Source organism: Pteronotus mesoamericanus, unplaced genomic scaffold, assembly GCF_021234165.1.
Source record: "Pteronotus mesoamericanus isolate MK-2021 breed Mesoamerican mustached bat unplaced genomic scaffold, CSHL_Meso_final scaffold_651, whole genome shotgun sequence".
NCBI classification, from domain to species: domain Eukaryota; kingdom Metazoa; phylum Chordata; class Mammalia; order Chiroptera; family Mormoopidae; genus Pteronotus; species Pteronotus mesoamericanus.
Genome location: NW_026555325.1, coordinates 22961016 through 22985469, shown reverse-complemented (window position 1 = coordinate 22985469; position 24454 = coordinate 22961016). Strand labels below are relative to the sequence as shown.

The 24454-nt window shown below is 38.4% G+C and overlaps 1 protein-coding gene across 6 annotated transcripts in view; it reads left to right on the top strand.

Moving 5' to 3' along the window:
• The first annotated feature begins 23027 nt into the window (after nucleotides 1-23027).
• Nucleotides 23028-24454, top strand: part of RBMS1 (RNA binding motif single stranded interacting protein 1) — a 204907-nt gene continuing 203480 nt past the window's right edge. For 5 of the 6 annotated variants that reach the window (XM_054562554.1, XM_054562549.1, XM_054562552.1 and 2 more), the window contains exon 1: nucleotides 23028-23148. In XM_054562554.1, the coding sequence (XP_054418529.1) occupies nucleotides 23074-23148 (75 nt within the window). In that variant the 5' untranslated portion in view covers nucleotides 23028-23073. The remainder of the gene's footprint in view (nucleotides 23149-24454) is intronic. The other variant, XM_054562547.1, reaches the window with a different exon arrangement.

The following is a 24454-nucleotide window of genomic DNA, read 5'->3' as shown; positions in this document are numbered from 1 at the left end:
TAAAAAAAAGTTAAATTTACTGCCACATTTATAAAAGCAACCTCATTTGAACCTCTAACTTGAGAACATCTCAGTTCCTCCTCAGGAGGAGTAATGTCCTGATGTCTGGGATGTTTTCTGTTTGCCCCTCCGGATCTACTCTCTACCCTTCTCTATCATGGACTGCATCATTGGGCATCTTTTCCTTTGGCATTCATTTTGATTTGGCCAATGAGAGGTGACAGCAGGAAGGTGGGGAGAGAATAAAGTTGGGTATTTATTCCCTCAGCTTTGTTTATGTCAGTCCACACACTGAAATTCTCTTTCAAAAGCCTCACTGCTTCCAGGTGGAACTACTGGCTCTAACAATGATCTGGCTCTGCAGATTCTGTTGTGTGTTTCTTCCCCTTTCTCCTGCAGCCCTAGTAAAACAAACCCTGTAGGGCTTCACTATCCCTTGTTTGTTTCCCACAATCCTGCTCTTGTGAATTGAATGGTGGTCCCCTAAAATACATGCTCACAGTTTAACCTCTAATTTGGAAAAAAAATTATCTTTGCAGATATATTTAAGTTTGAAGATCTTGAGATTAAGAGATCAGCCTTTACTACTTGGATGGGCCCAAAATCCAATGACAAACATCCTTAGAAAAGAAAGGTGAAGGAAAATTTGACCCAGACAGAAGATAACGATGCATTGTAGAAACAGTCACAGAGATTGGATTAAGTGGCCACAACTCAAGGAAACCAAGGAATACCAACAGCCACCAAAAGCAGAAAGAAGCAAAGAAGCTTTCTCCCCTAGAGCTTCGAGAGGGAGCGCAGCCCTTCTGACACCTTGACTTTGACTCCTGGCCCCCAGATTGGTGAGAAAATAAATTCCTGTTGTTTTAAGACACCAAGTGTGTGGTAATCTGTTACAGCAGCCTAGGAAACAAATACACCTGCCCATATCTTTGTAAACAGACCCTTTTAAAACTCTTGCCACCTATCTCCTGCCAAGAGCTGCTGTATATATCTGGCAATGAGTGAGTGCCTCATTATTATAACTCTGAACTCCAGGAGTGTTCTGGTGACGTAAATACAAAGTTGGTATTTACAGTACTTATTCTTATTAAATAGTATGTTTTATGTATTTTATTTTTTCCATCACCATTTATCCACCCTATACCCTTTCCTACCTCCACCTACTCCCCTCTACCCCACAATCACCACACTGTTGTCTGTGTTCATGAGTTTTTTCTCATTTTTTCTTTTTTGCTTAGTCTTTCCATCCCCACCCCCAACCCACTCCCCAACCCACACTCAAACATACCATTAACTTTCTATACAGCTTGAGGTACGTTTAGATGTATAAGGTATGTTACAAAGTCCCCATATAACCTTATGGTAAGTTTGTTTCTCCTGTGAGGTAGTTTCACAGTAAGGATTACAGTGTTTAAAATGTTCTATGAAACAATTCCTAGGCAGTGGGAGTTGATATCTGGATGAAGAGACTGTAACTTAGCCTCATAACTAAGAATTTTCACATCTAAATTCCAAAACTATCATAAAACCAAGATTAAAGTCACTAGGTGGCCTACTAAACCACCTCTGTGGGAGAGATCAGGACAACAGGTAGTTAGTTGCATGACCAGTGTTTGTAGGCGGGTAAAGCCATGACACAGTCCAGGGAAAACGAATCAGAGAAGAAGCCTAGGAAAGCTCTTTGGAGAGCATTTATATTTAAGGTGAAAGGTTGAAGAGGAGGCAGAAAAGTATTTAGAAGTACAGGAGGAGAACCAAGAGACTGAAGAGTTTTAAGGTACCTGAAAACATGAAGTATTCCTAAATCTGAACCTGAGAGGTTCAGAGGACTAAGCACTAATAAGAAGCCATTGATTAGGGGTCTTTCAAGAGTGTTGCCTGGGACAAAAGCCAGATTGCACCGGGAAGGGTCCGCTGATTGCTGATAAGGGTCCACTGTTCAGGGTCAACTTTCAAATACACAAACAGCAACTATTTCAGAGCAATGGCTTTCAATATTGGCTGCACATTTTAATCCCTGGGGAATTTTAACTAATCCCAACATTGAGGGCCCTCCCAGACTAAGAAAATCAGAATTTGGGGGTGCGAAGTTCAAGCAATACCATCATTTAAAAGCTCCTGGGTTATTCTAGTGCACATTCAAGACTGAGAATCACTCCTGTGGAGTGGTCCACAAAGTATAGCCCAAGCCAAATCCAGCATGATCATTGTTTTGATAAAGTTTATTGGATAACAGCTGCATTGTTTGTCAGCTGGGTTACTGTCAGTCGCTGATCTCATGCCACAATGACAGAATTGAGTGGTTGTGATGGAGACTGCATGGACCACAAAGGTGAAAATGCTAACTATTTGGCCCTTGTAGAAAAAGTTTGCAGGCCTCAGTGTAAGAGAGGCTTGGCACTGTTGACATTTTTGATGGGATAATTTTTCTCTTCTTTTTACTAGGTGTACAATGTTTGGATTCATTAACACTGACTCACAGCCAACAGCACTATAACTCATATCCTGTGTATTGTGTGGAGTTTAACAGGATCCTTGACCTATATCCACTAGATTCCAGTAGCACCTTCCCCCACCTCCAACCTCCACTTCACCATGACCATCAAGATGCCTCTACACATGTCACATGGGGTACAAAAATCACCATGATTGAAAACTACTGATCTATATAATCAAAATATATAATCTTATACATAAATTAATTCTTGTTACTCATAGTAGTTGTGTTTTATAAAGTCACTGGAAACACTGAGTTAGTGAATACTGTGCTTTTGCTCCTAGGGGAAATACAGGGTTAGATTCCTACAAGCTTCTGGTCACAATAATATCAATGCATAATCTTGTCTTATTCTGTTTAAAGACAACATATTTGATACAGATTTTTCACAAATAGTTATATGGAGTATTTCTTTATAAGAAGACTTAGCCAAGAGAGGTTTAATGTTTTCCTGACCCTGAGTAATGTGACTATAAATTTCTTTGGTTTTCAGCCCCACAACAATTCATTATCTCATGAATACACAAATTCAGCCACTTTTCCATTGTCTTCTTCGTTTCATCATTCACCATAGATGTTACAGTAGCACTTTCTGGAGCAGTCTCAAGTACAGATTGGTGAGTCTTCTCTTCCTTTTACTGTATGTACAATATTTTGATTCATTAACATTAAACTCACAGCCAACAGCACTAGAACGCCTGCTTAAACAAAGCTTATCTAATACATGTATTTTCTCCATAAGGCTTATCAGCCTTGTGTTTAGGAACACTAGACACCACTTTACTATACTGGGAGCCATTTTAAATAGCAAAATCACCAAAAAAGCACAAAAATAAAAAAAAAAATGTGGTAAATAAATAGACCGCAAAAAGGACACGTAACAGAATGAGAGCTGAAACAGGAAGGCAGAGAACAGACTTGTTTGGCTTCAGCTGGATATGTGAGTGACAGGGGACTCAATCTGTTTGTGCTCTGTGTATGTCCACTAATGACCGCAAAAGCACCTCAAGTCTTGATAATGGAATTACAAACAAATTTTATTGAGTAGACTAAATAATAATGAGGATCTGCGCAATAAGAAATCAACACTACACTCGGTAGTTTAGTTACTACCTGAGTATAAGTCTCATATGAACAAGGACCATGATTCATTTATCCTTATATATCAATTGCTTAACACATACTAGGGTTCAGTATGTATTCATCTACTAAATTCATGAACACTACAAATAAGAAAACATTTTAATCTGCGTGTTGCTCTTTTAAAACTAAGCAACTCTTACAAGTAGTATGAATACTGGGGAAGATCTAGTGATCTTTAGTGACTGTTCTAGCACCATTCAAAGTTTGAAAGTTGGTAACTGGTTACCTGACTGTGGAAAACTCAGGTAAAACTTGGAGATCATGCCATGGGGCAAGTAGAGAGACTGACAAATATGCAGTTATGGCAGCTTGCAGGTCCCGTTAAATGAAGAGAAGTTTGAAATGTGGATCCCTGCTCATCCTGATTGGATTAGGTCAGGCTGGCTCTTGACATCTTGAGAAAGTGATAGTTGCCTCAGAGACAGTTCATGAACCTTAAGATTTAGTTAACCACAAAATAGTGGTCACTTTGCTCAGTAAAGGGTAAATTTTTTCCTTGTGTTTGCACATCATCTAGGAGTTCCTATGCTATCGAATTTCTCTTGTGCTGTGAAGAATCCCTTATTTCAATTTTTCCTAATGTCTAGGGTCAGTATAATAATTGCATTTTAAGGTTAGTAATAACAGCTGACATACATAGTGTTGATTACTTAGTAGGTACCCTTCTCAGTAAGGGATACACATATGATATGAATAATATCATAATATGAATAAATATTACTTATTCATAATAAATTTAATACATATAACAATTTATGAATAGCAACAATTATTACCTTCCTCATTTTATAATGAGGGAATGATTGTATACAACAATTAAGTGAGAGAGCAAAATTTCAAATTTAAGTTTATCTCCTGACTCCCACCCACTTAGGTATCTGCATGTATAAAAAGACTGCATTATCACTTGATATGATCAGCAAATACAACTTTGGCTACATTTTCTGAGTCTAAGACCAATTAACCACTCAGTAATATTTGTTGAACATATGCCTCCTAAACACTGGTAAAATACAAAATTGTACTGCAGTTGAAGAGTTTGTAGGTTTTTACCAGAGTCTGACGAGAAACATATCTTGTTTTCTGCTTTATTGTGTTATTAGATTCAGACTACTATCTTTTCCTTTTTTTTTATTAACATACCTTGTTTCAAAATTATATATAACATAAAAAATAAAATCATGTCTTTGTCATGGGGATTTTTATAATTTATAAAAAATGATCAACACAACCTGTCAAAGTGATATTAACCATTTTCAAAAGTGTAAAAATATGATCCTAGAAAGTCCTGCAGGTACTGTAGCATGAATGGAAAAAAAACAATTGTTTCAACTAAAACATACTCTATTTTACTACACACAAACTAAGATGATGTAAAGATATAACTTTATACAGTAGCTGTCAGAGGAACCTTGAAAAGACAATCTGTTTTGCCCATAACAAACTTAATCATGTGCAAAATGGCTGAATCTGATAGAGAATTCTTATCTAGCACTTGTGTCTACATATCAGTCTCAGTGCCAAAAAGGAAAGAAAACAGACGAAAGAACCCTGGATCAAGGGGAAGTGTTGGCTATTGTTTATATTCTTCAAAATAGAAATTTTCTAAGAAAAGGAAAATAAGGAAACCAAACCTGTGAGAAGGTTGATATTAGAGGAAAATAATCCATCTATTTTTGTAGAATTAACGTATAAATTAAACTAGCCAAAACTATAGCAGTAATACATGATGCTTTAAGAAACCATGTGCTGACCTATTAAGAAAAACACCAGTGTGGTGCTGACAAGCAGGTCGGGTGTGTGGAAAACACAAAAACAGGGATGTTGACCAGGCCACTTCTATCCTTAACTAATCTTTGTCCTTTTAAGTCTCTTCAAAATTTCCAGCTTCCTGATATTTAAAACAACTAAATAAAAGTTGATGGGAGGCAATTAGCAAAATACCAGCAGAATGGTAAACAGCAATTTCCCCCCTCACTGAACAAAAATAAAACTGTATTATGTGTGTGGAAGGAGGCAGAATGATTTTCATTATTGTGTATCTTAAATATAACCTTGCTCAAATATAATCTCATTTCAATATAATCTAATTCACTAAAAGAGAATAAAATATTTGTGGGGAGTGAGTGAAAGGTGCAACATTATCTACTACCTTAAATATAATCATACATCCCCAGCCAAATGTTAAAAAATATTTAAGATATATGTTTACATTTACAAAATTTGGGACTTTTAGGAAATATTTGCTATTGAGCATCTTAACATTATAACATAATACTAGTATATTGAAAATCACAGAAAATATAAAGGACATTTTGTTTTCTACTTTCCATATTTATTTTTCTTCAATTTTAAACCCATGAAAAATTAGACCTATAATTGTAAGAAGTACATGGAAGCTTTCTGTTAATTGTGTGAAAATTAAATTGGAATTTTGGATAGACTGTGAAATGGGGTTACTGGGGAAATTAGGAATACTCCCAGTCCCATGATCTTGTTAAAAATAGGACAGTCTCATCTGTCTGGGCTGGTCTGGGTGTGGTCCCAACTGGAGGCAGGAGGATGGACTAGAATAGATGACCACACATTGTCCCTGACATCCTAAGGACACTAAGCTTCTAGAAACACTTGTAGTCAGGACGGTGGGAGTAAACTAGAGAAAAACTCTTCCCACTTTTATTGTCCAACCAGGGCCTGAAAAACAAACACATCCTTCATTCCTGTAGGTTTCTGTACTTGAAAAACACCAAGAATTTATGGGTAGCTTCATTTGACCCAATTAGTGTATCAGTCATGGTATGCTAAGAAAGCATCTCAGAAATTATGCAACTTTAGGCAGACCTTCACAAAATTATGTAACTCTTAATTTTAAGAAATTAAATTTCCTAGGGACTCAGGGGAACATAATATTTAGAGAAATTCCATATTGAATCCTTCATTAAGAAAATATTCATCTTGTGTTTTGTTTTCTCCTTTGTCCATATTTTGGTTTTCATAAAGTGAGGTACACTTGCATGGTAATGTCTTAATATTCACCACTACATGAAGGATCTTTCCTCAATGACTGATATGTATTGATTGCATTGTTGTGTAGCTACTAAAATTGTAACTATAAAAACTATACTACATGGAAAAATGTAAATGAAATGTCACATAAGAAAGTTAGAACTTGAAACTGGGCATTTGCTATGATGACAACGATATAAAAATTATAATTGTACCCTAATTAAAATCAGAAGGTGCTTTTTAAGAGTAGAAAAAGCAGAATGTTACAGAAAATTTCCATAAATGTACTTACTATTTTATAAAATTAATTAAATGAACTGCTCGTATCTTCCATTGATTCTGTTTAAAATAAAATAATGACACATAAAGCATGCAGTACGAATTTAGTTCAAATCCTGAATCCTCCACTCTGAAGGCTTGGGCAAGATGTAACCTCACATAGCCTTGTGTCTTCTCATTGGCAAATGCAAAGCTAGTTAAACTACAAAGCAGGGTAATTGAGAGGATTAAGTACGATAACATTTAGTAAGTGGAGGATTGTGCAAGAGCTATGAAGTGGGAAGGATTCAAGGAAGTTAAGTATAAGCATAACCTCCAGGAAGCCAACTGAAATGGCTGTTTTTCTGTAAGATCCTGGTGGACCAAAGGTGCCCTGACCTAACCACATTGTGCCCATTCCCCACCAAAGCCAATTACCCATTAAGCAATCTAGTTTCCCTGCGCAACATGCATTAAAGAGTGTTAACTGCAACTTTTGAGCACCGAAGAGACCAATCTTTCAAAGAGCTGGAATATACTAATAATTCCACAGCAGTAAACACTACTGCCCTGTAATCACATTACCCAGGAGTCTAACTTACTTCCTCCTAGACATCAGGGTGCAGGTACTGTTGTGAATGCTAGATTAGATTTCCTCCTCTCCCTAGGCCAGACATCTCCTGAATACAAGGAAATCCATCTAAAGCATCTTGACAGGGCAGGATTACTTGCATTTCATTTTGTTGCTATGTCAATCACAATATATACCAAACACAGAAAGTCCTGACAAAGATTGGATGGCTCACAATCACTGCATTCTGCAATGTACGTGTAGGAAATGGAAACAACTGAAGTTCGTGTGAGCTAAAATTTAGTCCACCGGACAGATTTATCATCTTGCTTATGTTCCATATCCATTAAAGTGGGAAGATTGCAAATAAGAAGGGGTTTATGAAATTGTAGAAGCATAATTTGATGGTGAGTAATATCCCCCCAAAGTACAGGTGAACAGCTTAGTGTCAATCTAATTGAAAGCTACCATGCGGGGTGAATTTTAGGTCCCCAATGTTGTTTGATGTTCCTTATCAGTGACAAAATGGAATTAGGGAAATTCTCAATTCTGGTATGATGACAAATATGACAAGATTATTAACACTTTAAAAATAATATGAGAAAAAATTGAAAGTTTTCTCTATAAATTAGAGATATGTATAAACAAAGAATTTTGATAGAAAAGTGTGAAGGCATCATTAACATATGCCCTGAAATTAAAATATTCTCTGCTGACATAATAAAAGAAATGATGCTGTAGACATATACACCAAAGGGTTTGAGATTACAATGGAACACAAGTTAAAGATACTGATAAATTAATAGTGGATTTGTCCTGTTCCCTTTTATAATAACAGAACACGATACTATCCTAAGAAAAGGGTGGATATAAGAACTTGGTAGAGGACATTCTTTATTGAGCATGAGACAGTATTTTGCTAACTTATCTAATTGAATCATGATATAGTAAATTATGGGTGATGTAGAAAATGAATCTAAATATTAGAAAATATTTAAAGGGAAGATAAAAGACCTGAGGTTATTTAGTCAGTAGAAAAAAACGCCTGAGACATTATTTATATCACAGAGCACTGACTAAACGTTATCTATCTTCCACAGGGCAGGAAGTGATTTCTTAATGTCATAAATTGCAATTTGAGCACCTAGAAAAAGGGCATTTCTTAATAATAAAAATGACTAAACTCTTGAATAAGTTATCAGAAGAAGTCATGTTTATTATATACAAGAGGTCTACAATAATCCTACATGATCCTACAATGTCTGTAAGTCAATGATAAATGAGAAGCTCTGCCTATTGTGAGCTAATCCGATGCTTGCGTAACTCAAGGTGTTAGACCAGAGAATATATAGAGGTTTTAGCTAAGTATTATATGAGGTTTGTCCAGAAGGTATCCAGCCATGTACTATGAAAAATAGAGACATTTATTGAAGAAGATACAAGAAACATGGAACATAGGACACTGATTCTTCAAAGTAGGCACGTTGGGATCTCACACAGTTCTCCCAGTCATCATCAGCTGTCCCGTTGTATTTTCCTAAATCTTATTGATGGTATGAAATCTCTTCCCTTTCAAAGGTGATTTTAGTTTTAGGAAAGCCAGAAGTCACAGGGCGCTAAATCTGGGCTGTAGGGGAGCTGAGTCACCTGGGTGATTTGATGTTTTGCCAAAAAACTCTGCGTGAGAAGTGATGTATGAGCAGGCAGGTGTGTTGTCGTAATGAAGCTGCCTATCACCAGTTGCCCATAACTGCGGCGCTTTTCATCTTACTGCATCTCTCAGCCAACAAAGAACATTGAGGTAGTACTTCCTGTTAATTTTTTGGCCTGAAAGTACCACACTTGTGATGGCCAACACCTTCCCAAACAAAAAACACAGGAAACATTGTCTTAATCTTGCTGCAACTTTGCTGTACCTCCTTCAGATGTGGAGAACCAGGAAACTTCCATTGAGACGACTGGGCCTTCATTTCCAGATCATAGCCATAGACCCACAATTCATCTCTGGTTATGACTTTCTTGAGGAAATCCAGTTCATTGGTAGTGGTTTGAATCAAGTCATTAGCAACTACAGCACGATGTTTCTTCTGCTCTGGTAGCAAAAGCCACAGAACAAATTTTGCCACATGTTTCATGCCAAGATCCTGCGTCAAAATCTCAGACAGAGTAATTTTTTGAATTCTTAGATCAGCTTCTAGTTCCCGCACTGTTAGTCACCAATCTTTGTTGATTGCAGCCCATACACATTCTGCTTGTTGCAGGCCTTCCAGAATGTGGATCACTTTCAACAGATTCTTGGCCATCTTAGAAGCATTTGTGCCATGCTTTTATTTGCACTGCATTCACTGCATCTTCCTGAAAGCCTTCTAAATCATTCAAATAGTATTCACAGAGGAAAGTTCAAGCTTACTGTAAAATCTTATCCAGGTTTGTTGTTCTACTTGCTCAGTCATTTTGAATGTGACAGCCACACAATACACTTTCTCACTTAAGGGCCTCTACTGCCCCCACTGACTAGTACAGTGAAGTCGTCTTCATTCATGCATGCACATTCCAGTCCACTCTCCTTGGCTGCCAGGTTACATTGATGTCACACAAACCATTCTTGTTATAGTCATAATAGCTGGACTTTTCACCGATAGACCCCTTGTATACAATAAACATTTTGATTTAATTTCTACCTTTGGTCTCCTATCCTTTTTTCTGTACATGCCCTCTTTAGGTGATCTCATCTACTCTTTTGGTTTTGACTACAACCCATGTGGAGTTGCTGACTGCAGGTCTATCCTCATTTCTGTCCTTTCTTCTTACCTTGGGACTCACAGATACAAATATCTGATGAACACATTCACTCAAATATTCACTGACACCTCACAATCAATATTCTCCCCCCAAAATACTTTCACATAAATGTTCATAACAGCACTATTCATGATAGCCAAAAGATGGAAACAACCCAAATACCCATCAATGGGTGGACAGATACATCAATTGTGGCATATACATACAATGGAAAATTATTCAGTCATAAAAAGGAATCAAGTACTAACAAATGCTTCAATGTGGATGAACCTCAAAAACATGCTTGGTGAAAGAAGCCAGACAAAAAAGGTCACATGTCATATGATTCCATTTATATAAAATATCCAGAATTGGCAAAGCCATAGAAACAGAAAGCAGTCTATTGGTTGACAGAGGAAGAGATGGGAATGGGGAGTAATTGTTTAATGGGTAATTTTCTAAATTAACTTCTATGTAGCATACAGTGTTTATTATATGAGTAAGTAGAGTAAGTAAAAAGATAAGTAATAAGAATGTGTCCATTTGAACTTTCTATGTATATTATTGTGGTAGTCAGACTCCAAGATGGCCATCAATGATCCCCAGTCCAGGTATTCACATTCTTGTGTAGTCATAGTCAATCCCTTGCTACATTGTGACTAATAGAATATGGCAGAAACGCCACTATATCTCTTAAGATACTAGGTTATGAAAGGAACTGCAGTTTTTGTCTCTCTAAATATATATACACAGAGAGAGAGAGAGAGAGATGCACTACATAATGTATATGTTATATGTTGCATATAATATATAGTATATACAGACACACACATATGTGTGTATACATATATATGTAATGGAGAGTCCTTCTGAGAGACTCACATGGAGAGGAACTAAGGATGCCAACCAACAGCCATAAGAATAAACTTGAATGTGGATCCTCCAGCTCCAGTCATACCTTCACATGACTACCGTCCCAGTTGACAGCTAAATCTCATGACAGACCCTGAGCCAGAATCACTCCCAAATTCCTTACCCTCAGAAACCATGTGAGGTAATGTTTTTTAAGTTTTTAAATTTGGGATAATTTGTTAAGCAGCAATAGATAACTAATATAATTATTAAAACTCAGTAGTACTCACGGCAAGTATTGGGAACGTAGACTAACAAAAGATCTTTTCAGGAAGGAGCGTTTAATCACTAACATTGCTTAGACAAAAAGGGTGCATAGTGGTAATATAAGCATATTGATTTTTAGTTAGCTTTCTTATTATTTTAAAATTCCCCACAGACAATTCACCACCCCCTTATAGCTCGCACCCAGAATGGACTGCGCTGATTGCTCTCATACATCCTGGCTCTAGTTTAGGCCATTGTCATCTCTTTCCTGGAGTAACCAGAGTTTCTGATTCTAGTCACCTCCTTCCTCACTGAGTCTACCTACTGTATTGAGGACAGTGTAATCTTCCTAATTATAAATCTGAGCTTCTAACTCACATTGCAACTCTGTTAAGCCCCTCAATAACTCCCTTGTACCTTCCGAATAAAGCCCACATGATTTTCAAAGCCTTACATGCTGCTCATGTAGAAAATAAAGGAAAATTTCACTTGTTGCACAATAGTATCTAATAAAGTTGTCATGATCTGGCCCTCACCCTTGCTTTTCCAGCCTCATTCCCCACTCATCCCTGCAGGTACTTGGAGTTGTGAGCCGTCATGAAAGATCTGTAGTTCTCCAAGCATGCACATATTCTTTTTCACATTCTGATCTTTTTGCTTGAAATTCTCTTATCTCCTTCAACTCTACTCCAACTCCATTCCAATTATATCCCTATTTACTTAGTAAATTTCACCCCCTCCCGCCCCCCGCAATGAATTGTAGCTAAAAACAGTCTCTTCTAGGAGAAGCTTCATTGGACTTCTACAGTTCAAATAGTTTCTTTCTTATCTAGCTCTCCATACTCTATAGCAATCATGTTTACATATCTGTTTTCTCTACTAGATGGAGAACCACTCAAGAACAGAAACTATATTCAATTCATCTTCAGTGCACTCTTGGTTAACACAGTGTCAAGCCTCCCAGTATTAAACAATGCAATGAATAAATATGAAAAATTAAAGCAAAAATAGCAACAAAATTATCCACTATCACATTTTAACTCTTACACTATTATAATTTTTACACAAGTTATTTCCATATTTTTCTAGATAAATTTATATTATTTATCAATTTTAATATGTAAAATTTGCACAGTTCAGTATTCTGCATTTATTTTTCACTTTGGATAGCTTCTCTTGCTTTCTGTTAAAGTCCACTAATTTTTTCTTCTGGTGTTGAGTTTTATAAGTTCTTTATAAATTTTGGATATTAACCCCTTATCAGATGTATCAGCATATATGTTCTCCCATTCAGTGGGTTGTCTTTTCATTTTGTTGACAGTTTCCTTTGCTGTGAAAAAACTTTTTAGTTTGATGTAGTCCCATTTATTTTTTGTGTTTCCTGCCTGGGGAAATACATCAGCAAAAATATCGCTACAAGAAATGTCCAAGATATCACTGCCTATGTCTTCTTCTAGGATTTTTTTATTCAAGTCTAACATTTAAGTCTTTAATCAATTTTAAGTTTATGCTTGTGTATGATGTAAGAAGGTGGTCTAGTGTCATTTTTTTGCACCTATCTGTCCAATTTTTCCCAACACCATTTATTAAACAAACTATCTTTAGCCCATTGTATGTTCTGGTCACCTTTGCCAAATATTAATTGATTAAGAAGGCATGGGTTTATTTCGGGGCTCTTGATTTTGTTCTAATGATCTATATGTCTGTTTTTATGCCAATGCTATGTTATTCTCATTATTATGGCTTCACTGTATAGTTTAATATCATGTAGTATGATTCCCCCAACTTTGTTCTTTCTCAAGATCATTGCTGCTATTCAGGGTCATGTGCAGTTCCATATAAATTTTTGGAATAACTGTTCTAGTTCTGTGAAATATGCCATTGGCATTAGGAATTGCATTGAATCTACAGATTGCCTTGGGTAGTTTGGACATTTTAATTATGTTAATTCTTCCTACCCATAAACATGGCATACGCTTCCACTTACTTGAATCTTTTTCAATTTCTTTCTTCAATGTTTTATAATTCCAAGTACAGTTCTTTTATATCCTTGGTTAAATTTATTTCAAGTATTTTATTCTTTTTGAAGCAATTGTGAATGGGATTGTTTTCTCCCGGCATTTTTTAAAATAAATAAGTACAGAACATAACTGTAAGTTGTATATACAGCATAGTGTGGTTTTCAGGTAAAATGTGCCTCATTCATGCTGTTACACACATTTCCTTCCTCCCTCTCTCTCTCCCTCCCTCCCTTCCTTCTTTCCTTCCTTCCCTCCTTCTTCATCATCCATTAAAAAAACCCCAAAATTTTCAACGTAAGTTCTTTTCAAATTTTCTGGGAATGCAGTTCATCACACTAGTGTTTTCAGGGGAGCGTCAGTGGCAGCCGTGGCGGAAGAGGTGATGAGAATGATGGTAGGGCTCAGAGGAGGAAGGAGAGGGGAGGGGGAGGAGAGGAAGGGTATGAAAGAGATGAAATAAAGAAAGGATGAAATGGAGAAAAAAGAGGAGGAAAGGAATCTTAAAGGAAACTCAATCTAAATAGGGGAGTAGTACTAAACACTATTAAATATAGGGCTTTTACTATGAGAAGTCTTGTGGTTTTGCTTTAAATTTTTAACTTATCATAAAGAACTGCCTCAGACCAAATACTGACTCTCCCTGAGTCTTGTTTTTTATATATAAAGTAACTGATAATAATTAATACTTTTATAATGCTTAGGCACTATTTTATATGCCCTAATGATGTTAACTCAGTCCTCTCAACAACTTTATTTTGCGCTTTCCCAGCCCAGGAGTGGAACAGCCAGCTTCAAGCCTAGGCAGTCTGATCCCAGCGACTGTGCCCCGAATAACAGTTATCTACCTGGAAGACTTCAGTGAGGATCAAATGCGGTAACTTATGGGGGAGGGTTTTGTTAGCTAAAAAATGATTTTGTTAAAACAATCTTCAAAGGACTTGTGCTGGCCATGATGGTGATTATGTCCTGAGAAGATGAGAAGTCTTAAGAGCAAAATCAAAGTATTGCTGAGAGTTCCACTGTAAGTTAGATTTGAAAAATTTACAAGTGCTAAAGAAGCTGAAGATGATATTTCCCTTATGTGTTCTTTCTTCCTCTGTTTTCTAATTCTACAACAGCATCAATAGGATTACCAATGCCTTTCACCTTGACTTGGTAATAGTCTATAATACCACAGAACTCATACTCTGATAGAATTTACAGTCTTGAGGTTTGATTTTTATTAAATATTTCTCTTGATCTGGAAATACATGTTATATTTCATTTTAGTAATGCATTGAAGAGTATGTGTGTATACATAGACATATATAATACGTGCCCACACTGTTTGGTTAAATCTCAGCTTTTAGGACATTGTTCTATCTCACTTTTAAATGTTAATACTTTTTTTTTAAAAAAAAGAAGTCTCTAACATCTAAGAATTTAAACTACCAGTTACCTTTAAAGTCAGTTTTTTAAAAGAAGTGAAGAAAGGCAAAATCTCCCTTCTCTCTGCCTCCTCTCATACCCCTTTAGAAGCTCTCTTACTGGTGAGCACACTGGAAGCACCTCTGATAAAAAGACAGCCTTAGCATGTTCATAGCTGAGGCATCTTTTCTTGACTTCGGCTGACTGTGATATCATGAAATCACAGCCTGCTTCTCACAGGCATCTAAACATATTGCTGCAGAAGTCTGGCTTTTTTTAAATTAAAGATTTCATTTATTTATTTTTAGAGAGTAGAAGGAAGGGAGAAGAGAAGGACAGAAGGATCAGTGTGCGATCTGTTGCCTCTTGCATGCCGCCATCCGGGGACCTGGCTGGTAACCCAGGCAGGTACAACTGACCAAGGATGGAACCGGCGACCTTCCGGTCTGTGGGACCATGCTCAGCCCGTTGAACCACACCAGTCAGGGTGAGGTTAGCCTATTTTAAAAAGTGAAATTACAGTTAAAAACTAACTCTCAGTAGACACATGTTTAATAACATGATTTTGTTGGTCTTCTTAAAACATTAAAAAAAATTATTCCGTTAAATGATTTTTATCAAGAGCATTTTGAAAACCTGAAAAGCAAAGGAAAAAATTAAAATCTATTTTTAGGAAATATTGGCCTCTACAAAATCCAAATTTTTAACAAAAAGCAGCTCAAGGACTGCTGGCCTATTTAGGAAATAAATCAGACAATAAAGTGAAAGGTATTTTTCCCTTCTCATTCAACTGCTTTCTCCCTTAATTTTTGTTGAAATTTTCGTTATTTTATTAAAATAATGCTTATTAGGAACCTGTTTACAAATTCACTTGTACGATAGGCTAATGAGCACAAATAATGAAACTATGGTTCCTTGAGGGGAAGGTGTGTCCTTACTTGACTCTAGAGGCCATCAACAAACAGTCCCTTGCATACTGATGGTGCTTACTAAATGCTGACAGGGCGCACTACTTAGTTACTAAATTATTAGATTTCATCTGTCCCTTTGTGGAGATGGTCATCTGGGCTAAGTCAGATAAGGTATGGAGATATACAGGTGAAAACTTCTATATGGACCACTCGTACCAAGCAGTCTTTTGGGGTCATATACAAACTTGATGGTCAACTGTGTCCTTAGTTCCACCACGTTCTTGGAGAGCAGCATCTAATTCTACATGTTACTTACTCAAAGTAGTCTACCATCATCCACATTATTTAAATATTCATTGTAACTGAGTTCCTCAACTATGCCCAATTTGAGCCATTATTAAAATTATATAAAAAAGTACCAAAAAATATATCATTTTAAAAATATATACTTGTTATCCATTTCACTTGTTGGTGGAATGTTTTCTAAGTTTTAGTGCCTAGTGTTTGAAATTTGTGTTCTTTTTTGGGGTGTAAAATACACTGGGGCAGGGGGGGATGAGTGGGTGCTCATTATACAGTCACTTCTTCAAAAGACAATCACTGAATTCTAAATTGGAAGGGAACTGTGAGCACGTAAACACCATTTCCTACCACAAATTTTGGAGGATGTCTAGTTTTGACATCCTCCAAAATTTGTGCTTCCAATGAATTTGCACACTAATTGGATAATTTGTGTTCAGAGAGAAGTTTAGAGTGGGTACCAGGGAGGGGCATTCAGTCCAACCTGGGAGCTGAAGGAAGTCTTGATGGAGTGGCTTTGAAAGGAAAGAGTAAGAGTGGACCAGCTGAAGAAAGGCAAAAGGTGCTCCAGGCAGATGGATCAGAAAAAGTCAAAGCGGTCCAACGACAGGGTGATGTTAGGGCAGAGCAGGCATGGAGGAGGGAAGGACTACAAGCCAAGAGGTAAGGTAGTGAGATGAAATGAATCTAAATAATGGTTAGGGTCTGGCCAGGAAAGAAATTATGAGCTGTGGTTTACAAAAAAGAGTGTGAATTAAACAGTCCTTCCCAAACTCTGGTGGAAAATAGGGACACATTCTGAGCATTTTCAAATTTGTGTTTCATTTGGATGAAAAAAATTTTAAGTATATTACTACTTATAAAGATAATAAGATTTTAGTTTCTTATGACAGGGATCCACAAAATATGGCCTGAGAATAAATATCTGAGAAATATCAGGCTAGAAGATTTATATATAACCTTTCCTGAAGACTGTAAAACAATTCCCTGTTCATGACAAAACTTCACTGTAAATTATAACCACTGATTCCTTTCCATCTACATTCTTATTTGTTTAACCCTCTAAGAACTATACCATATATGTCAGTTAGAATTGCACCTTACAAATATTATGTAACCTTTCTAGATTTAAGTGTTCAGTAAATGTATTATAGATATTATCTAGTTACCCAGTGTGGAAGTAAGAGTACTCACTGATCAATAATTCTCCAAGTTTTGTGTGCAGTCATTCCAAAGGACCTAAAACCCATTTCCAATTTACTGATACTCTAGCACAGGGGCTTTTTGTAGGAAAATTTCTAATTTTATCTTTCAATTATTTCAGTACTCCCAGGCAGATGGCAATAGAACAAAGGCATTAATCAGTGCTAATTTGTTTGGTCCACTTCTGATTAACTGTAATAAAAAAAGTTTACCTTCAGTTATAATTGAAACCAGATTGGAGATCTTGGATTTTAACTTGCTGTTGTTTCTGCAGGGACACAATGCCTCACCTTTCGCCTCATACAAGGTTCTTACGGCAGACATAGTCTCACTCACATCATGCCCCTTCCAAACGGTTTTCCCTAACCATTCTATTGAAAATGTGTAACCCAACTCCCACAAAGTTCCTCTCCTCCCATTATCCTGTTGCTTTCTTCATAGAGTTTATCCCAATTTTTCATTGTTTTATCTTTGTCTCTCTTACTTGATCATAAGCTCTGTGCAAGTGAACCCCAAGTCATCTGTATCCCCAGTGTCCTGCACATACAGGATGCTTCTTAAACAATGGTGAAAGTATAAACGCACACCCTCTCTTGCAGAAGATTGCTCAGTGGCTCATGCTCTCCTACGGGTCATGATGGCACAGGTTTCATTAAGAATCTTTCATGGGCTTCTTCCCCAACACGTGGTAAGTATGGAGAACACATTGTAAAGAATTTGTTATTATTTTTTTAATTGTTTTAAGAAAAATCTAAGGTTTCTTAGAGAAGTATTTGATCCAGGCTTGAGCATGAATTTACCATGCTGGAAAACAAACAAACAAACAAACAAACAACCAAAATCTATCAAAGACTATTAGGGTCTGGTAGAAAAGACACAAGGACCAATTCAAAGGATCTCCCATTGGCTGAAGACAGAAAAATCTATTATCAACTATTAATCTATTCATAATAGATTCATAATATTCATAATAGATTAATGAATATTAATCTATTCATGAACAAGAATAATAATTGCAAATGATTAAAACAAATCAAGTGTATACAAATTCACGAGTTCAGAATGTTAGTAAAATTGGTTAGTTTTGGAGTTTCCAATGGCATCAACTCATTGTTTGGAAATGGGCAAACAGGGGAAGATTTATTCTGCTTTCCTGTGCTAAGTGTTATTTCAAGTTAACCAAAGAGCTGAAGGGAGAAAGTTCTTCACCATAGAAAATATCTAACTAATAAAGGCATAAGGAATGACAAAATTATAAAAACCACAATTTCGTAACCTCTAATAAAATAATGGATGGACGTAACACTCATGAGTAACTATTAAAACCATGGGCATTTTTAATGGTCAAGTCAGACTGATATAACCTGAATTTTTTTATCATTCTTAACATCATTAAAAGTGAGACAACCAGCTCTGGCTGGTGTGGCATAGTTGGTTGGAACATTGTCCAGTAGACTGAAAGGTAGCAAGTTAGATTCCTGGTTAGGGCACAGGGCACATACCCAGGTTGTGGGTTCAATCCTCAGATGCATACCAGAAAGCAGTCTCTCTTTCTCTCTCCCCACCCCACCTTCCTCTCTCTCAAAAAAGCAGTGAAAAAATATCCTCAGGTAATGATAATAAAAAAAAGTGAGACAATGAACCATTACGTGTCTCCTGATGTGACAGTGATATGATGCATGTCATATTGCCTATGTGTGTTTAGTGCCACCTATGAAGTATTCTTTGCCAATAATTAAACCCCTAGAACTCACCACCAAATTATGTGACACCACGAGATTGCAAACAGCCATGTGGGAAATTCTATAGGACAAGTGGCCCGATTTCTTTAACAAATAAATAGCAATTTAAAAAGTGAGTGTATGTGTGGGGTGAACTTTTATATATTAAAAGAAACTTGAAAGATATATCAACCAAATGTAATATGTGGACATTGTTTAATCCTGATTTAAATTAATGAACTACAAAAAGTGATTTTTAGATAATTGAAGAAAAATTAACAAGAACTGGGTATCTTAATGAATTATTGTCAGTTTTGTTAGATGTGATTATAATATTGTGTTTTTAAAAAGTTATTTGTTGGAGGTAGATATTAAAATGGTTGCAGGTAAAATGATACTATGTTTGGAATTTGCTTTACAATACTCCAGAAAAATAAAAATGTGTGTGTGTGTGTGTGAAAGTGAGAGAGAGAGAGAGAGAGAGAGAGAGGAAGAGAAACACAAATGACAACAGAGAGCGAGAGCGAGAGCGAGAGAGAGAGAGAGAGAGAGAGAGGAAGAGAAACACAAATGACAACATGTTAATAAATGTTGAAATGGGGTGTTAAGAACAGAGGGGTCATTATTTAATTCCCTCTGCTTTTGGGTTTGTTTGAAAATGATCACGATTAAGATTAAAAGTTGAGTTTTGTTTTAAACGTGTGCTAGTATAAAATACAACAAACATACAAAACAGTCTACAAACCACTTAAAGAAAAATATTGAAATATATTCCTACATGTCCACAACCAAGTGCAAACCATGAGGCATCACCGTTTCTACAATTCCCCCTCAGTCCCTTCCTGAACATCTATCTGCAACTTCTCCCTCAGAGATAACTGCTACTCTGAATTTTATATTATAACCCCCTTATTTTTCTTTATAGTTTCTTTTGCGCCTAATGTACCTATTCTTATACAACTTACTGCTTAGTTTATTTTCAGTTTTTAAACTTTCCACAAGTGGAATCATGCTTTATGTTGACTTGTTTCTTCAACATCAATTTTGAAATGATGTATGTTGATGCTTTTAGCTGTAGTTTATTCATTTTCATTGCTGCAAATGTTCTATTGTATGCATATATCACATTTTATCCATTTACTGTTGATAGACATTTGAGTTATTTTCAATATATTATCAATCTTGTATGTTTCTCATGGTGCACACATAGAAATTCTTTGAGGTATATACCTACAAGTAGAGTTACTGTGTCATAGCATGTAATGCAGATGAGATTGCATAATGCCAAATTGTCTTCTAAAGTTGTGGTTGTACCAATTTATACTTCCTCCAGTAAGCAATGTTTTTAAGATTTTTCTCTATATTACATCTTCACCTACTGCTACTATTTTCAGAGTGCTTAATTTTTTGCTAGCCTGACGAGTGTAAAATATCTCATTATTTAAGTTTGCATTTCCTTTACCACTGTGAGCATCTTTTCATATATTATAGAAATACTTGGGCTTCCTCCTCTGTGAAATACACAAGTCCATTCTTTTACTCATATTCTAATAAGTTGTTTTTCCTTTTCTTATTGATTTCAAGGAGTCCTTTATATATTCTGTATATTAACCTTTTGTAGTTATATAGACTACAAATAACTACTTTGCGGCCTGCCTTTTCATTTTCTTTAAAAAATCCTTTGATGAATCAGTGTTCGGAATTTTAATATAGTCAAATTGATCAATCTTGCATCCTTGGTCACCTTATTAAAGAAATTTTTCCTACCTCAAGGCTATAAAGATATTTCTCTATATGGCCTTCTAACAGCTTTATAGTTCTGTTTTTTACATCTAAGTCTTTAATTCACTTGAACTTTTTTCTTCTCCTTTTGTGAGGCAGGGCTCCAATTTCATTTTTTCCATATGAATAGCCAATTGACCCAGAATCATTTATTGAAAAGCTCATTCTTTCTCCACTGCTCTGCAATACCAACTCAGACATAAATCAAGTGTCTACATAATTGTGGGTGTGCTTCTGGGCTCTCTAAAGCAGGCTGAATTTTCATCATCCAGAAAAAAGTAGAACAGTCTAAGTTTGGTAATTTCTCTTATCTCCTCGAGCCTAGAACTTCTGAGGTTGTTCTTAACTTGTTCCCTTCCTTCAGTCTTCCAAAGCATCATTCCTAGTCCAGGCACAAGTTAGTTTATGTTGGTCCTCTGCTCAAAAATAGTAAAGAGTCTCACAATGAAACAGTGTAATGAACTATTTTGAGTACCCCAAGCTGCATAGTTAACCACTCCAACCTTTAGATTAAAATTAATATCAACAGTGCCCATGATGTAGCAGAACCTCAGTAAACACCCGTGTCCCTACAGGATTTCACATAGGTTAACTGTTAATTTTTTTTAGAGAACATGATTTGCTTCCTGCCATATCACATGAACTCATATTTAGTTTTGTCAAAATGTATAGCCTAGAAATTTATCTAAATCATATAAAGATCATAAATGTTTCAGTTCACTATTTCATTGTTTTAAAGTATCTTTCTAAACCTGTTTTGAAATGTAATCATATAAAAATGTCACTGTCTAACACAATCCTGCACTCCATTTCAGTTTGATTTACCTTTGTGCTGTTAAGGAAACAGATTCTCGGAAAACCAAAACTACAAAACAAAGTAATCAAGTTCTTATTTAATAATAAATGAATTTTTCATTTCATTTTATTAGATGTGCAAGAACTCCAATTTGGAGGTGGTTTCTTACTTATCTTATTTGTACATTTTGGTATTTCTCTTTTTCAGCTAGAATATAAAAAGTCTTCTACAGGCAGCTTCGGGGACCAATTAACTCCATTAAATTATATCCAGTTATGTAGTGAACTGAACCACTGCTGTCTGGGGCTGTCTAGAACTGTGACAATTAGGAGATGGAAAGAGGCAGAAAGAGAGATTGATTTTATATGTCACTGAAGCACACGGCAACAATATGCCAGCGTGACTTTCAAAATGGCCTTAAAATATTCCAAACTCAGGGAGTTTCCTTGCTCCTGAGTGGGAGTTGACAGACTGTCTGACAGCATTAGAAAGAGGCAGAGAAAAGCTGATGTCTATATTGCGTCCTCTAGTAATAACATTCTGCCTTTTAGCGGCATCTCCCCTTTAGAAGGATCTATTTGTTGTGAGGGGTGTATGTGTCTGTGTGTGTCCCCAAGCTTCGCTTCCCCTCATGCTGAGGGCATAATTTCACCTCTCCCACCTGGGAAAACCAAACCGAAGGACACTAACCCTCCCAAGGTCACCTAGAAAATCAGTGTTGTGGCCTGGGGGGCTGGTTGGGGGTGAACAGAACCCAGGTGTCCTGACTCCAGCCTTGTGATTGGGTACTAAATCATTTTTCCTTCCCTTGTTGGGGTGGGGGGGGAATCATTGGGCGGGGGGAAGTGAGAGATTAATCAGATTTCCTCCTCTTTCCCCTTACCTCCTCTCTCCCTTACCGAGATAAAAACTCATGAGAGCAAACGAGGTGTTCTCTCTGCAATTCTTAAGCTGAGTCCCCCAAATCCACCTCCATCCCGACACAAAGCAACCCCAGCCCCCAGGGTTTCTGCGCGTCCAACCGCGAGCTGGGAGGTGAGGAGTGGTTTAAAACTCAGCCCTCACCTCCAGCGGGTCCCGGCTTCGCGGCGCCCAAGCCCCGCCCCCGCCCGCCCTTCCCCCACGGTCTCGGCACGCCAGCCCCTCTCCCCTCTCCCAGTCGGGCGCACCCACCCCAGATGCCGCCTGGCACCGATCGCAGCCACCACCGCCGCCGCCGCCACCGCACTTTCCACTTGTATTGATCACCTAGCCCCGCTCAGCCTGGTCGCCGGAGCGGAGCGGCCAGCGCGCCAGCCCTTGGCAGCTCCCGAGCAGACGGGCTCCCGGAGGCAACTCCGCCGGAGCGCCCTGTCCGGGGTGCCCTCTGCGTTCTGCAGTGTCTTTTCTCTACCTGGGAGGAGGAGAAGGAGGAGGAGAAGGAGGACGTCTTGTCCGGGCTGGGAGGTGGAGCAGCGGCAGCCGCCGCCGCCGGAAAGGGAGAGGCAGGAGAGATCGAGACTTGGAAACCCCAAAGTGCCCGCGACCCTGCACGGCAGGCTCCCTTCCAGCTTCATGGGCAAAGTGTGGAAACAGCAGATGTACCCTCAGTACGCCACCTACTACTACCCCCAGTATCTTCAAGCGAAGGTAAAGGAGCTCGGGGGTGGGGGCTCTGGGGGCGCGCACGGCTCGGGCCCGGGAGGGGCGCGCGACCGACCCCCGCCTCCCCCGACGGAGTTGCTGGAAGGTTGCTAACTATAGCGCCGGCCTGGGCAAAGCCGGGCAGCGCGCGGGGCGGCGGCTGCCGAGGGAGCGGAGTGCGGAGATCGGGTTACAGAAAGCCGCGGGGGGAGAGACTAGACAGGAAAGAGCCGCCAGCCCCTTCCTGGCCCGGGAGGCGGGAGGGTCGCGGGGCCGAGCGGCGCCCCTCGCCGAGCCCCTCGCTTAGCGTTGGCTGCTCGGCCGCCGACGCCTGGGGCCCGCGTCAGGACCCGCAGGCGGCGCGGCTTTTCGACCCCTTCTCCTGGGCCCCGCCCTGCGAGCAGTAACTCTTGGCTTCCCTCGAGTGGCACGGAGCCTCCCGCCCCCCCGGGGACGCCCCTCAGCCTCCCGCGCGCGCGATGTCTGGGGATTGGGGGGCGGACGGGGGACGGGACATTTTCCTCCCCGCCCGCCTTCGGCCCTGTGCGCCCGCCTTTCGCCTTGATCTTTGTGCGGTGTGCCACTTCACCTGGTTACTGATTTCTACTTTTACGCTGGTGTTTTGGGTAGGAAAGTGGCCAAAGTTCACTCAGCGTTCATTGATGTCCCTTTTAATCTTCCATGTAGCTTTTGAGAAGGAGGGACAATGGGCAGATTTCAGTGCAGAGAGAGAAGTGACTTTGTATTTAGTTTAGAAAAATACTACCTTGTATGTTTACCACAGATCGATTTCCAATGTTGCTTTCTCAAAAGTGGCCTTGGCATACTCTTAGGTAACGCAGCTGATGAGATGTAGCTGTGCAAATTACGACCGGCTTTCTAGGGACCCTGGATACTTGGTTAGAGGGCCTATCTTATTTTTACAAGAATTGGATGGCGCTGAACTCATTAAAAAAATATATGGGGTCCATGCAGAGTGAGGCTTTCACTGCTTTGGAAGCTTCTTCCACAGTTTGGGAAGGTGGAAGTTGGATGCACCAGCTTTGCTCAACAATTAGCATCTCCTATCTCGACTCCAGGCGCCCTTCGAGACCACAAAAGAACCAAGTATGGATGCAGCGTCTGAACTTTGTTTGGGAGGTTGTAATCATGCCCTGCTTGCTGGCAGAGGGCATTTCTGGCCTGGTGCAAAGAATCTCTGATTCATCCTTGATAAGCTTTTATTGCTTACAATGTGTGTGGTCCATGTTATGCATCTACAACATAGCATTTGTCCAGAAGGACACTTGTCAGCATAGAGACCGGACATTTC